The sequence below is a fragment of the Lycium ferocissimum genome, chromosome 8 (genome assembly GCF_029784015.1).
Source record: "Lycium ferocissimum isolate CSIRO_LF1 chromosome 8, AGI_CSIRO_Lferr_CH_V1, whole genome shotgun sequence".
Classification (NCBI taxonomy): Eukaryota; Viridiplantae; Streptophyta; class Magnoliopsida; order Solanales; family Solanaceae; genus Lycium; species Lycium ferocissimum.
The window spans coordinates 42,589,909-42,606,297 of NC_081349.1; the positions used below are offsets into that span (position 1 = coordinate 42,589,909).

The 16,389-nt window shown below is 37.6% G+C and overlaps 1 protein-coding gene across 1 annotated transcript; it reads right to left on the reverse strand.

Annotated features, from left to right (window-relative positions):
• Positions 1–394: 394 nt before the first annotated feature.
• On the reverse strand, positions 395–15,851 carry LOC132068522 (uncharacterized). Its single transcript, XM_059462139.1, has 20 exons — positions 15,798–15,851; positions 13,729–15,268; positions 13,108–13,419; positions 12,864–13,022; positions 12,639–12,729; positions 12,386–12,546; positions 11,626–12,259; positions 10,779–10,843; positions 10,521–10,622; positions 10,139–10,281; positions 9,874–9,929; positions 8,219–8,880; positions 7,941–8,131; positions 7,490–7,790; positions 4,610–4,879; positions 4,419–4,528; positions 2,524–2,830; positions 1,264–1,671; positions 564–804; positions 395–474 (listed from the first exon to the last, which is right to left on the reverse strand). The coding sequence occupies exons 2-20, from the start codon at positions 15,205–15,207 to the stop codon at positions 449–451; spliced, it is 5,718 nt and encodes a 1,905-aa protein (XP_059318122.1). The 5' UTR covers positions 15,208–15,268; positions 15,798–15,851; the 3' UTR covers positions 395–448.
• Between the last annotated feature and the right edge of the window lie 538 nt (positions 15,852–16,389).

The following is a 16,389-nucleotide window of genomic DNA, read 5'->3' on the forward strand; positions in this document are numbered from 1 at the left end:
TTATTTTGACCAATCCAACATACTTAAAATTCAAATATAATTAAGAATCTTAGATCTTTTTTCGCAATATTAGTTGATGTTACTTACTCCATTTGTCTTTCGTTTGCTTCCAAAATTTAATCGACCACTTCATTTACTTTTAACATTAGATAAATTTTATAATTAACTTATGAGTTAATCTTAAAGGCTCATTGAAGGAGAACTGGTGATTCAGTTTCAATTCATTTGTACCCTTATCTCATAAACAAAATGGGGGAAGATACCAAATGTACAGAGTAGAAACATCCTAAATCTATAACCTCAGGCTCAATACTAGCCATACTTTGTCCTTATCGCGAATTCAGTTTCTGCTATAATATACAAGCTAATGAAGATAACCAGAAAATAATGATTGGATTAACAGCTTCCAGCTAGAAAATATCGCCTAACCTTAACCGTCCAAGAGCTGTCACAGCTTAATGCTCTTCTCTTTACCTACAAAACACGACATGTAAACAAGCTTTAGAAATATGAGGTACACGTCAAAGAATCAAGCATGTGTACAACAGAACAGACAATCTCACCAAATATATTTGTTTTTAAAGGGAACCTTAGTGATGATCCCTTCAGTTTTACATCTCTGAGATGCTTACTCCTGTTTGGTTTCTCCGGTTTTGCCAGACTGTTGCTGCTTTCTCCAGCTGACTGAACATTTCTTTTCTTAACCTTTTCATGGTACACAGCAGGTGGTGCAAGCCTCAACTGAGGGATATTCTCTATTTGCATCGACTGATGGCTTTTTTGAAGATTAAGGAGGAGGTCAAACTGTAATAATTTCGCATATGATTAGTCGAGCCTAGGTTTTGGGGGTGAGGACAGGGAAGTAGGGGTGACAAAATCAGCCCATGAAAACATGACGCGCCCATTTATTAGCTCAGCCCATTTCAGCCCATCAAAAAATTGGGCTGATATGTAGCCCAAATTGATTCATGAGAAATCTTGTCAAAATATTTTCAAAAAGACATTTTCTACATTTGATATGATATATAGACATAATAAAGAAAAAAATAGTTTTAGTAGGTACTAAAAAGATTATAAACGAACAAACAAAGAAATTAAAACTTGGTCAGAATTGGGTGGGTTGGGTTATGACCCGCTATTTAGCCCTTTTGGGTGGGTCAATAACCAGTCCATTTATTAACTCAGTTCATCTTGACCCGCCCAATTGACACCCCTACCTGGAAGTATCAAGCATAGAATTATTAAAAGTGAGAACTTGCATACCCTTGAAATGGACTGAAGTCCATAGGAGTTGTCGAAACCATCATTTTCGTGGGGATATAGAGCAGTCATCCCATTTGTTTGATGGGATTTTGATATAGACTTCACCAATCCATTCTCCACAAGCACAGATTTACTTCTCAACTTCTCGGTCTTCTTTCTTGGCAGACAAATAGGACATCCAGCTGAGTTGCCCCTGAATGATGCTTCACTTTCCTGAGGTTCGCATTGGAGATGCATTGCATGACCACAACTAAAAATTTGAATGCTAGAAGCTGAGAAATCTTTTGTGAGGGGGCAGTTACAAATGCAACATAGGAGGCTTCGCGGTGCATATCCATGAGAAGCTCCTCTCTTCAGTAAGCTCAACGAGGAATACGTATCATCTTCAATCAATGATTTAGCGGTATCCTGTAACAGTGTGTGGAAGAAGAGTCTCTATGAGAATACTTGTTGGAGATTGGTAAAGTTACTTTAAGAGTCCAGATCTAAATTCCTTATCAGAAAAGAGTCAAGCCATGAAGAACTAGAACTTATCAATCCAAAAATTAAAAAAAGGAAAACCCTGAAAACATAGAAGGCCTTTACGCAGTGATATTACTTTGCTGATAAAAATTTCATTGCACTAATTCCAGTGAAAGTTACCTTTTTTTAAATTTATTTTTCTTTTTTACGCTTAGCTGTGTTCTGGTTAGAAGTCAAGAATGATGATTGTGCTGCAACTCCAGCTACTCAGACAAGATAAATCAAGTACGTGGTGAAGGATCAGTCCCAGCTTTTCCTAAGAATAACTAACACTACAAAGTTACAAAATCAACTTCCACATTTAGGTTCCTAAATAAAAGTTGAGATATTTTGAAATTGGGATTCAGGCAACAGAAAGAGTTACTTCCAAAGAATGTCACTGATACAAGAATGCTACGTTTAAAGAGAAAAATAGAAAAGAAGAATAGTAACTTCGACTCATGCAGAACAGGACTTTTTTCTTTTTTCTTCCTTCATATTTTCATCAATTAATCGAAGGTTTCCTAGTGAGAACTCCACCGTAAACGGTTTAACACATTTATTAGCCAGATATGGGAATTCTTTCTACAACCAAATAAAGAAAAATGTAAAGGCCAAAGGATATACGTTCAGACACAAAACAAGGAAAAACCTATTTAAGTAAATGCTCACAAGCAATTTACAATTTTACATACAGTGAATGGAACCCCATACTCAAAAGATAGGAGAGATGAAGAAGAAGCATAAAAGGAAGCCTACCAAAATCCGCCTCTCAAAATCATATGTTCCAAGCATCCCCAGTATAGTAGGTTTGAAATCACCAAATTCTTGTGTCTCATTATCTGAAAGAAGCTTTAAGATGATCCTCGGGAGGCTTACATATCCAATCATTCCTTCAACAATCTCTTTGATAAACACAGAAAGCAATTTCCTGAGAATGTGAGCGTTTCTATGAGATTTTGGCACCTTCCACTGAATTTTGCAAGCCTGCTCACCGTCTTGCACGCATTCTTCTTCTTTACTTATTTTACTATGATCATGTGAATCCATCAAAGGCTCACAAAAACTGAACAAGGAATAAAGAGAGGGAATAAATAAGCAGGTGTGCAGATGATGTAAGGATCCATTTCAATCCTCGGTGATTTGAAATCCATTGAGTACATAGAAAAGAATATTATGGACAGAAAATAGTTAGAAGTCTTGTTTTTATTTGTGCCTGAAAAAAGAAAAACTCTTTTTACCTCTCAAATCAAAGAAAGCTACTTTTCAGGTACATCTTACCCTCCCCGGACCCCACTTCTGGGACCACACGGGGTATGTTGTTGTTCCAACTATCACACTCTAAATTAAATGTCATTATAGATATTTTATGCACAAAAATACATTAATTCTAACACTTGCTTGATATTTAATGTCATTCTCATGCAAATAAAGATGAGTTTCTAACTGGTTATTTTGATGTATATTTTTCACTGAGTTTGATTTTCTGACTTTCGAAAAATTTGGAATCCTTATAGTTGTATTTGTTTTAATAACAAAACATGGATTAGATATATTTTCTACTGTCAAGTTTACTCATAACAACAGAGTTATCCAGTTACAAGTGTCATAATTTTAGAAGATTTCAGATCAAACAAACATATAAGGAGCATACTTATTGTGATGAGAAATGATACTTGTAGATGGAAAGTTACATAACTTTGGGAACACGTGGAACTTTGAAAAATGTAAGCTTTCGAATTCTACAAGTTGTTTTAGTGGATTGAATTTCTATTATATGCAGAACATGAAGTAGTTAGATATGTTAAAGAACTTGTTCTATTTTACTTAAATGGCTATACAGCGAGATTCCTAATTAAGGATCTTGTGAACTCGTTAACCTACAGCAACGCAACAGTTGATTACGGAAACTAAGACCAGAACGATTATTGACACCTAAAATGTTAGTATTCATAAGATATTTAAAGACACTTTTCTCATTTCATTCGGAAAAATCTGTTGGCTGCTATCTCCAGTAGTCATGTTGGCTGCTGTCACCAGTAGATGTTGATTTCTAGACTGGAGGAAAGCAAAGAAAATCCATTCCAGTTTCTTAATGATTATAACACCAGTCTATATTAACATGTCAACAATTTCACATGAAGTTAGAGATCATAGTTCAGGCTTCAGGAGGTATATAATCCGATACCAACAGTACATCTGGAAGTCTATCCCAGCAGTAGTTTGATGGGTCGTAAGGAGAGAGAAATGCTAGAGTTTTTGATAACAAAAAGGACAATTTAGTTAATCTAAAGCACAAATGTATATTTTTGCTTAATTTTTGGTGCAACATAACCTCGGCAAATGTTTTAGAGCCGGAGGCGTTGGCTGAGTTTCTTAGTTCTTTACACTCACTGTAAAGTTTATCTTTTAGATGTACTTCTATCCAGCTTTTTCTTAAAGTTGGCCCCCTATTTACTTCAATAAAATTCTTTCAGTTACCTATCAAAAAAAAAAAAACCTGTCGAAGTAAGTGAAATATGGAACTAAAGTTTTCAAGTGGACCTGAAGGGAAGCAGTTGCCACTATCATTTGACGTCTCGCTATTGTGAAACTAGGCGAACACAAATAGTAAAGGTAAGTAAACAATAAGCAAATAAAGGGCATTGGCTTACGTATCAAGCAATTGAAACCACAGACTCTCTGCTTCATCGGGGTCCAATCGGGGGCTATTCCTCTGGCACAGTCCAATACAAGTGCGCAAAATATCTAGTATGTCAGTGACCTGCAATAAAATAAGATGTTGAAGGATTAGACCTACTAAGACAAATCTCATCATAAAAGAGGAGTATTAGAGGGGAAAAACCTCGTTCTTGCTTAAAATAGCTTTGAAATGCTCAGGAGCCGTATCACAGTGTTCACTTTCAACAGCAGCATCAAGCAGGATGAATTTTTCATTGAGTGAAGATATAACAAGTAAAAGGGCACTTCCGATGTCACCAACCCTTTCTAACAAGAAAGCAGCTGCATCTATAACTCCATACTCCTGGCATAAATGCAAGCAGCGTTCCACCCTATAGCTTTCGAAAGTCTCCAAGAATTTGAGAACTGACTTACGCTCGTACCTACATAATAGCTACACACAAAAATGTATGAGGAAGACATTGGAATTAGATGGCAGTATAAGACTAAATTGCATCTGCAGGACCTAAGTCAGGATTCACAACAAGGCTCTAAATGGAAGTGGCTTCTGGAGGGGACTTTTAAGAAAAAAGCTCTATATTTTGTTTTTTCTGATACATATTCTGGTAGTTGTAGTCACTAACAGAAGAGGATTGACCTAAAAATTGCCCGATTAATTTATTTAGATCAATAAAACAGAGACTGAGAAAACAAAACTAATATAGCTCTAAAAAACAGGCTGACAAGTAGTCGATCCTATCTGTTGGAGGCAAAGAGAGGGTCTACGGAAATACATCAGTAAGTTGTCAGATGAATTTAGCCAAAATACTCATTTCAAGATTTTTAATGGTAAATTCATCAGGTTTTGGAAAGATACGCGACTTGGAAATAACACCCTAAAAGAGGAATTCCAGCAGCTATATCTTCTGACCTCCATTTCCACATGCTGCTGTAAGTCAATGTAGAGTAGAAGGCAACAAACCTATTTTTCACAAGAAACATTCAAGACGCGGAACTGGAAGAAGTAGTAAATCTTCTGTCAAGGCTAGAAGAAGTAACAGTTAACCCTCTCATGATGGACAAGTTGATGTGGAGCTGTAGTAACAGTGTTATGTTTACAGTGACAACATGCTACTTCAATAGGTTCAGCAGCAGCAGAATCATAGAAGATTGGCCATGGAAGATAGTGTGGAAGGTCAAAATTCCTACTAAGGTTGGTTGCTTCAGTTGGAAAGCCTTATCTGCTGGTTGTTAACACGTGAAAATTTGATAACGACCCTCTCACTCAACAGTAGGTGCTATATGTGCCTAAGCACTCTGAAGAAACATACCACCTCCCTACTTCATTGTCAATAGCGAGATTTTGGGATGCACAGGGTAATACCCTTTCAAGACACAGAATCCTACAGAGGTTGGGGGCAGTGGAAAGTCAGTAAGTTCATCCAGAAGATATGGCAGAGGGTACCAGCTTGCACTTGGTGCTTATGGGCAGAAAGAAATCGCAGATGATTTGATGGAGTACTAAATCCCACAATATCCTAAAAGCTAGATGCCTTGTAAACCTTTTTTGTTGGTGTAGGCTCCACGCTGTAAATATATTTTTATCAGTTTTTTACTTTGTACGCTCCTCTGGCCACATACAGGAAGGCACTGAACAGGATCTGACTCTCTTTGGCTCTCTGCTGTAATTTTCAGTATCCTCTTGATTCATTTTCAATGAAACTCCAATTACTTGATTTGAATTTTTTTTTTTTTTTTTTAAAAAAAAAAGAGAGAGAGAAGAGAAGAGCAGGTATTTCCAACAATGCAGGGCATATCAGGAGAAAATTCATGCTCAATAAGCTGAAATGACATTAAGGAAAAGAAAGTGAACTAGAAAGTATTTCCCACCTATATAAATTAAAAGGTAGACCTCTAACATGGAGCGTTTTTAACAATGTATGAAGTAGGTTCTAGAAAGATTTTTGGCTGGGTGATGTAAGATTAAAGACAAATTTCTTGTTTTGTATAAGCTTCAGGGTGGCATATGGATTTCCGGAGGAATTTTAACAATTGGGAAATGGATGAAGTCAGCCAGTTGCTATATTTGTAGCAACCTCTAACGCTTGATGTGAACAAATTGGACTCCCAGATCTGGACAGCTAATAAGGATGCCAGACTTTCTGTTAATAGCTGTTATATCCTTCTGCAGAAGCAAGTAGGGCAGTGGGATATAAGTTGGCCTTGAAAAATGTTGTGGAAAACAAAAGCACCCTCTAATGTTGCTTTTTTTGGTTGGGCTGCTGCATTGAATGCATGTTTAACTCATGACATTTTGCAGAAAAGGCTTCTCCTTAAATAGTAGGTGCAGTTTTGAGAAGAAGCCCAGGAAACTGCTAGCCACTTGTTCTTACATTGCAGGCAATCAACACAGATTTGGGATCTCCTCCTTAATATTTGTGGTATGCAGTGGGTGATGCTCAGAGTGTGAAAGATTTTCTGGTGTGTTGGCAGAAGACTAACCAGTCCGGTGAGCCAGTGACAGCAATTTTGTAACTTTCTGTTTGTTTTTTGCAGTACCTCTTTGGTACTCTATAATGAACTTTTTTATCTAACAAAAAAACGCAGAAGAAAAAAGAAATAGATTTGGTGCTCCGTGCCATTATGCATCATATGGTAACTTGATTAGAAAGAAACAACAGATGTGCCGAAGGAAAAAAAAAAAAAAAAAAAGAAGAACAATTCTTCAATGTAAAATACAGATGTCTTTGAACTTGTATTTTCACAATTGAGGGGATATAGTGAACGAACTTGGTAACATATCGGACTTAAATGATTCATTAAGTCTAGAATAGGAACGTGAGTCCATTTCTTGAACATAATCTGTACCTTCTTGCTACTTTTGATTAAATTAATTTACAACATACCCAGTGTAACAGCATTTTAAAAAATAATAATTTTAATTAAATTACTTTACTCTATCAAAAAAAAAAAACATGAAGTGGAAGCAAATCATGCAATGGAGGAAAAAATACACCTAACCAAGCTTCTACGTAGACACTACCCAGTTGAGAACAATACTCACCTCAATATAAAGCTCCGTCATTTCATCTGTTATGTGAATTGGATAATTCTGCAGGAGCTTAGGTAAGTCAGACAAGGTTTCCAGGTAGACCTCAGAGGACATATGTTTCTTCTTTCTTCCACAGGGGAAGTCCGAAGCATTATCTTTTCTTAAAGATGAGAAGTTTAGGGTGCCCGTTGAGTGAACTTCAATGAGTGTCTTCAGATAAAGGAAAAGACTTTCTGGATTAGACCGCAACTGAGACAAAATGTAATCGCTCTCCTCTCCAAAATGATTGACAATCAGAAAAAAAGTTCCTTCCCTGCAGAATCCCAAAATTAGCAAAGATTTTTCAGCACTCTGTGATTCTAGAATATTGGTTAAACAGCTTGGTGCTGGCATAGAATGAACTTTATTTCATGAAAATCCAGCTTGGATATGAATGACAAACTTTGTGGAATTGTGTTGTAACCTGTTCAACTTAAGTAGATCTGGGATTCGAGAAATGACTGCTGATCTGAAAGTATCAGATTCTTTGCCTCTCAGTTGCCGCAACATGTCATCAACAAATACGAAAGCAAGAATAGGCTCATCAACAGCTTTCATATAACTGTCCAAAGCAGAAAGATACTGATGCGTGATGGCATGAATTAAGCCGCAGACCTAGAATAATTAGCATGGCCTCTTAAATAATTGAATTCTTTGATACTTGACAGAAGAGAAAGGATCAGAAACAGTTAGGAAAAGTACCTGATGCTGCTGAGCTCTCTCACATAAATTCAGTAAGTAATGTGCATCCCAGTCTTCCTCTGGCAATACTTCTAAAAGTGCAGTCAATTGCTTCTGTTTTCTATTGAAGGTTTCAACTATCCGCCCAGAAACATTGGGGTCAGATTCGTTACCCAGTGTCAGGTATTGAAAAATTTGATGAAGGGTATCTTTTGAAACCTTAGCTTTTTCAAAGGCAATAAAAAAGGACATAAAATCTAATATGTACTCGGTATCTTTCCTTGTCGGCCAAATGTCAGTACATCCTTCATCTTTATTGTTAAAAGAACCACCAGTTTGGAAATAACTCAGATTAAGAATGACCGCAAGGACATCTACTACTTTCTGAACTAAGTTTCCGCCTTCAATAGTTGAAATGTCTACTTCAGTTGTTTCCGTCTTTGAATTGGCTGGATTCCATGCAGGACTGTAACTTTCATTTTCGCCTTCTACAAATGCATATTGCAAAACATTTAAGGTGGCCTCTGTGTCGAGTTCTAACAGAGAGAGCAGGTTTGGGTGCGGTCCACTGTAATCTAAGCACATTGCTGTCGAAGAATTTGGAGAATTCGCTTCCTCCAACAAAATCTGCACAAGCTCTCTTTTAAGAGACGGCACACGTGTGGGAGGGAGACTTCCACGCCCTGAAATACAGTTCATCATCAATTGCTTGAGGCAAAAAAGCACAACTAAGTAAAAGATAGTGTGAGAAAATACCACAGTAAGGTCCACACAAGAAGCAGAATTGCAGAATAGCTAAAAATATTTTTTTAAAATCAGTTCATTTCCTTCAGTAGTTCTTCACCATAACCCCCCCATCCCAGTCCGTGTTGTTTCTCTACTGGACAAGATACCGAGGTGCATATATGATTAGGATATCTACCGTGTCGGTCTTCAAAGACTAAATCCGGAAAAAGAACAGGATATAGGCAATGCAACATGTCACGATAGATATTAATGTGGGAAAAATATGTATGGGGATCGCAAAACTACCGAACGATTTTGAGGAATAACCGTATTTGTGAGGGAATATTACTCTGATCTGCTAACTTTCTCGAGATCCTCTAGCACCTTTTTTATCCCATCTTCCACATCTCCAACGTCTCTTGTTCCTGTCCTTCAACTTCTCCTTGAACTACACTATCTATCTAAAAACTTTTCCTTGGAAGTATTTCATCTTCTTCAAACAAAAGAAACCAGTGTAACCATACGACCAAAGCAATTGTCTCCCTGAGACTCTGATGCTAACACAAACAAGGGAAATGTCAAATTCTCTCAAGTGCCTTCAGGCACATGAAGCTGAATGCTGTAACACTACATGTGCTTAAAATAATTGACAATTCTATATTTCCTTTAATCTGGATTGTTCCTCATTTGATCCGTCAAACCTTTCAAATTTAACTGATATTACAAGAATCAACCACCACGGTAGAGAATAAAAAAGTCGCAAGGATAAAGTATGAGCAAAGTGAAAGCCAAAATATATCCCTTTTGCTTCTGTTCTCAAGCTTATGAAAGACAGACTAATTAATGACAGTTTACCGTTCAAGCATGCATAGAAAAGAAAGTTATCAAATGCGGAAAACCATCCTAAATTTACTCGTATGTAAGTTATAAATAGCATATTGCAGACCAACCTGGAGGAAAAGCAAAACCTTCGAAGCAGTACTTGAGGTAAACAAGCATCTTATACCTGTTTCCACAAGGAAAGTGATGTTTATTTAATTGAAACACAAATGTGCAGTACAAAAATGTCAAAAGACGAAGCTTGACACTTTAGGAATTGGATCACCAACTTTAGGCAGAAAATTTACATTATATGGGGGTATCAAACTTGTACAAGTTATGAGTCATGTTCATTAAATAATTTATATATACAATTATACACGTATATCAATTTACCCAAGAGCAATAGCACTTTCTCTTTTGCTATCCCGCAAAATTAAAAAGAGCTCTTCCAAAGGAGTCCTAAAATCATCAAGACCTTTGTTAAACAAGTAGATCAATGCACCATGCAACCTATGCTCCCTGCATAGGCGAACAACCTACAAAATAGATTAAAAATTAACAGCTAAGTCCGACAACTTCACTGGGAAGAGAGAAAGAAAAATTCAAATCAAGCCTATAGAAGTAGCTTTATTTCATTCATGCAACTCTTTCCATGCCATTTTTCTCCTGTTTGAGGACAACTGTCCTTTGCACTCCTGTCTTACTAACGAAAACCTTCATGTGCAGTCATAAAAAGGTAACCATAAATTTCGACACATAAAACGTGCAGCAATACCTGATTGAAATCCAGGGACAACATGTCCATGTGGAGAACGCACTGTTCAACACGCTGTAACCAACCTTTAGTGCTATAGTGCTCCACTAGTGCTTGCATTATCTTCAGCAATAACAGACGACAGTAGATCAGCAGACATATCATAAGCTTTTATAATTGAATCACAAAGCAAGTGCCCAATAGTGACACAGTAAAGTAATGTGAGGCGTAAACACCCCCAATTCAAAAGCTTGTCACCAACCAAAACCACATATATACCTCAGGTGGTAAAGATCCTAGCATGTCTTTCAATATATATGGCTCCAGAAGCTCCAAGAATGTATCTGTACATGGAAACATATAATTTGGCCTTTAATTTCAAAGCAATATAACTTGTTGAAAACTGGAGTAAATGAGAGCCGAAAAGCCCAAAGTTCCACAGTAGGAACACAAATGAATTTAAAAGATCAGCTAACGGTCTGCTAGATGTTTCTATTCTGTTCCCTTTTTTGATATCAAAGGTTTCCAGGCTAGCTTGAACACGACTCAATTAATCTACTCGGTATCTGCTACCTCCTACCAGCACGGGAACCAGTAACTTTGCCTGTTAAGTCTTAGAAAGATGAGAAGAATTTACTTTAGTGTCGCCTCTGTCGGAATTTGAATTTTCAAGGTTGTCAATCCAGCGACTACTAGGCCATTCCCTTAGGGGCTCCATTAGACATCAGTTTTACTATTGTTCTTATCTACATATAACAAGTTTCTGGACTTTGTTATACGGCAAAAAAAATGGATACTGAAGGTTTTCTAACATATCGGATAAGTCAGTTACTGCACAAAGTTGAGTTCCAGAGGTCAGTGAAATAAGAACTGAAATAATTTTTCATTCAGACTATGTTTTGTCCATTTGATTAAGACTCTGCTTGATAATATGTTCACCCTATTATCTTCAATTCCTCATAAATCGTTAACCTCGTTAATTCACTCTGGTACTTGGAGGCACTCACTAAGTTTGTATAAGCAATTTTCTTTTTCATCAAGGAGGCATCAAACATAGAAACAAGCTTCAACTAGTTGACATGGGACATAGTGCAGGAAGTTGAAGTATAAACACATTGCAACATACCCTTGTGATCCACAGCAACATACTTTGGAAAAATTTCATCAAAGAGAACATCAAGTCTCTTGATATGAAGACAGAATTCAACAGAAACACCACCAACCAGAGTATACTGCTCCTTAATATCAGGACTCACAAAGTCAGTGTCATACTTTGATTCATTTAATTGGCCTGACTGCCCGTGTTGGTTGCCAGATGTCACTGCTATGTAGGAGAATACCTCATCTACATATGACAACAGTAACTGTACAAGATATGGCGTAAGAGTCTTCTGCACATCATCCAAATTCCTTGGAAGGTCAATAACTGCATGTGCTTGACCATCATAAAGAGACATTGCCATATTCAGTGCACTCATCCAGTCACCTGCTTTATGTAAAACTTCTATTCGTTCTTTCCAGGAAAGAAGGCGTGAAACAACAAGCTGGGATGGCCGAAGAATGTACAAAGTTGCCCCCCTGACACCTAAACAATTGTGATGAGCTTTCTCAGGATTTCCAAAGACATTGCTGAAGTAGGCATGGTATGACATGAGATCCACTCCACAAGATCCATCCATAGCAAAACTTCTCTGGTGGATCAAATTCCCATCTTTCGAAAACAAACAAAGCTGTCCAGTTGCCGTGAGAATTACCAAAATCTGGACAAGTAAAAGACCTCTGTAATCTTTGTACTTTTGTCCAAAACTAAATGCAAGTATTCCACATGTTGCAGATTAATGATGAGAAAACGAAGTTCCTGATAAAATACCAAGAAATTTATGTACCTGTTCATCCAACCATGCCAGCCCAACTGCTGAGCTATCCGTAGTCCATCTCCAACAAACTTTTAGCTCTGATTTCACCAGCTTAGCAACCTGAACTCTTCGATCCCAAGCAATTGCAAGTAGTGAAACTTTTTCTGATGTTTCAATGGACATACTTTCTGCTGCAACAAAAACAATCTTAGCAAGCCCGAATGCAATGTATCCACAGGCAAAATCATACATACCAAAACTGAAGAAATATGCGATTCCATACATTTCCAAGCAGCATATGGCATTGAACCCTCCCTAACACCATCAGGACGTGGGATTTTAGCATAAACTTTAAATGTGGGGTAAAGTTTTGCCTGCAAAAGACAATGAAACAGATGTCTTAACCAACAAGCAGGAATGAAGGTTAAACTGATCATTTACAAAGAGTTTGGGTTCGGGGAGATTGTGAAATCCTTCCAAGGCAATGAATCTTTTAAAAACTTCATACCACTAGAGCAGATTGGTGTGTGCCAAGTACGACCACACCTTCCTCAATCAAAGAAGGGCTGCCTCCCTCTGGAGAAGCCGCCATAGCACCTCCATAACTTTCACCAGATAGTAGGGATACAGCACATAATGTAGTGCTGTTGCTTTCATTTAGCAACTCCTGTTTAAATGTAAACGTATATTATTCAACCTAGAGATGCATGTATATTCATGTCAACAGAGAAGCATGAAAAGGATATTTTTACCTGTGACTTCGAAAGGGAGATTCTATTGAACAAGGGATACACTGTAAACCTGTCTAAGTTAACTACACCTTTAGTATCACCGCTGAGCACAGTGAACTGGCGAGTAACTTGAGAGTCTTGCCCTAAATACAAAAGGTGCACAACTGGAGCTTTATGTTCAGTGACAACTTTGAGCACAGAGGCCCTTTGCACATCCCATACAGTATAGTGCCCATCACCATATCCTGCAAAGAGCAAATCCCCTTGCTGATTAAAGCTCAAGGAAGTTACAGGGACATGAGATCTATCTCCCGGTAATCCAAATGTCAACATCTGAAACATATACACATTTCTGCCATCAGAAAGTAAAATATTTAATAATTCAGTCGAATCTAAAAGCTTTAATGCAAGTAACAAAAAAATATACACAATACAGATATAGAGATTCTGCAATTAGCAATTTCCTTTTCGACAGTGACTATACACGAAGATATTTGTTAAATTACGATCATATAAGTTCAAAGAGGAGAGAATGAATAATATTTCTTGGAATAGAACAATACTTTTTGTTGAAATCTAATTCACAATGTGGTCAATCACTGTAATAAGGTACTGGTGCACAAAGCTAATTAGCACAAAAACCTTAGCGTCCATGTTATCAGCATGAAGTGGAGAGTATCTGCTTGGCATCACAAGAATTGATCCTTTGGACATTCCTACCGCAATGTATTTGAGGTGAACAGCCAGGACCTGCGAAGATCCATGTTCACGCCTGAAAGCTTGAGATAACAGGGTTTGGGTGATGGTATTGTTGTCATCTACATCAAAGTAGCCCAAGACATTAGAACTCCTATGAACACCATCAAGTCTCATTGGTTGAGCAGAAGCACCCACTTCTAAGTGCATAGCCGCGAAGGCCTGCTTTTTTTCAGCTTCCTCAGCCAATTCTAGGGGCTGCAAGGCACACTGGTAATTTTTCTGAGGCTTTGTACTATCCGTTATACTTTCCTGCTGTAGAACTAACTCCTCAATGATACTTGCAGTATTGTTTAAAGAATCGGTTTCATCTCCATTGGAACTGACCTCTCCTTCTTTAGATTGTGGAATTACATTCTCATGCTCATGTTCTGCACCATCCTTTTTAGTTGGATCTTCGTCAGAAAGAGTTTCATAAACTGGAGAAGAGAGTATCTCCTTTGTAGCAGGTTCTTCGCTGCTATCCGCACTTACAACATTATCTTCACCTCCAAATAAAGATTGAACTTGTCTATCTTCAATCTCATCCAACCCAGAGCTATCATGAAAAATAGAGTCTTTTTCAGTTCTACTAGGAGATTCCACTTGAGTTCCAGTATAACTTAGAGCATCCTTCAAGTTACTTTTATTTGAAAAATCATCCACCACAGAAACATCATCTGCATCAACGACATTCATATGGTCCTGACCTGCATCCACTGTAGAAACCTCCCTACTGCCATTATCTGTATCACTTAGTTGAACTTGAGCAGCTTGAAACTGATCCTTTCTGTTACCTCCCAAGCCAATAGTCTCAGAACCAATCTCGTGTAAAGACCCTGAGTGCCCAAAAGTATCAAGATTTTTGTCAGAAGCGTCAGTATCAATACGAGCTGGAGGAGCTATGGGAGCCGATTCATCACTTTCCAAAGCCCTTTGCAGCACTCCAGAGCTTGCTTTTCTGGATTTGATGGCTGCTGCACGAGGTGCAGGAATGGAGCGTGATGCAGCGACAGCCGCAGCCAAGGCATCTCCGGGTTTTGAATTTGATCTGATGACCCCACTGAAAAATGGTGGCAACACATTCTGGCTAGCCGGTGGTGAAGAAAACTCACTTGATTGTTTGCTACTACTTGACTCAGCTCTTGGCTCCGTCGGGTGCAACTCTAACGGAAGTCTTAGGGATTGAAAAGACGAGTCTACCGAGCGATTACGACGATCTAGATAATTGCGTCCATGTGAAGCTGATGGAGAAGAAGGTGGAGAAGGCGAAGAAGAAGAAGTGTGGTTTAGAAGAATTTCATCAACAGTGCGATGATGCAGTAAGTGATCATCATCATCGTCGTCGGTATGTGTTTCTAAAAATGAATCGAGGTCAAGCTCCATTCAAGTCTTCACTCAAGACTGTTTTTATCTATGGCTCGCAAAAACAGTTAATTCTTTGACCCTGAAAACACAGTCGAGCAAAATTAGTTTATGATCAAGGAGATAAATACTAAGTAGAAGGTCTAGATGGCTATCGTGTATCTAGGGTCTGAATAACTGAAGACCTCCATTCTCAGCTGGGGCATCATTAGCTAATACTCCCTCCAGTTCAGAATAAGTGTCCACTTAGCCTTTTTATTTTGGTTCAGAATAAGTGTCCACTTACATAATCTTCTTCTTCTTCTTCTTCTTTTTTTATTTTTTTTTATTTTTATCAGGAGAGATCAGAAGAGTAAAAGTGTCCATTTACATAATCAAGAAGGAATTAATTATTTCTTCCAAATTTACCCCTATTTAGATAAGTGAGTTTTTATGTGATCAAGAAACTATATTAATTAGGTAGTATTTAATTGAGGATAGTTTAATCAAAATACCAATTTTATTCAAGGAGTTAGTATTTTCTTAAAGAATGTGCTAAAGGCTGAGTGGAAACTTATTTTGAACCGGAGGGAGTAGTTCAGAAACAAAAAGTATTCAACTATGTGCATTACATGAACTCTGAGAGAACATAAATCCAAAGGATCTTTGACTAACAGTTGCGAAATTGTAAGTTGCTTCGTAGCTGGAAAAATTAAAACAAAAGAAATCTTGATAAAAAAACTGCAAAGAGAAACCCAAATCTGCAATCTAAAAAATTTCAGCTCAGAACGACAAACCCAACACGAGAAACACATCAAACCACAATCAAATGCCGATGACAGCAACACCACAAGATTCAAAAGTCTTCTTTACTTTCTTAAACTCCGTGTCAAGTAGAAATTGAAACGGAGGGAGTAATTCATTTCCAAGAGCTTAACTTCCATGTTTCAACAAACCAAATAGTACTAGTAGGAAGCAGAACAAAATAACAAGAGGGCTTAATAAAGGTAGCAATTAGCGCTTGGAATAAATAGGCAACACCAAAAATAACATTTTGACAAGCAGGAAACACAAAATTAACCAGATCAAAACTCAAATTATCCATACATTAGTTAAAATCTGTAGTAATCTTTAGGCAATGAGACAAGTTCAATTTGAATAGTACTAGAACACACATTAACAATCAGAAATTATGTAAAGACAACGACAATTTTTATATATGCT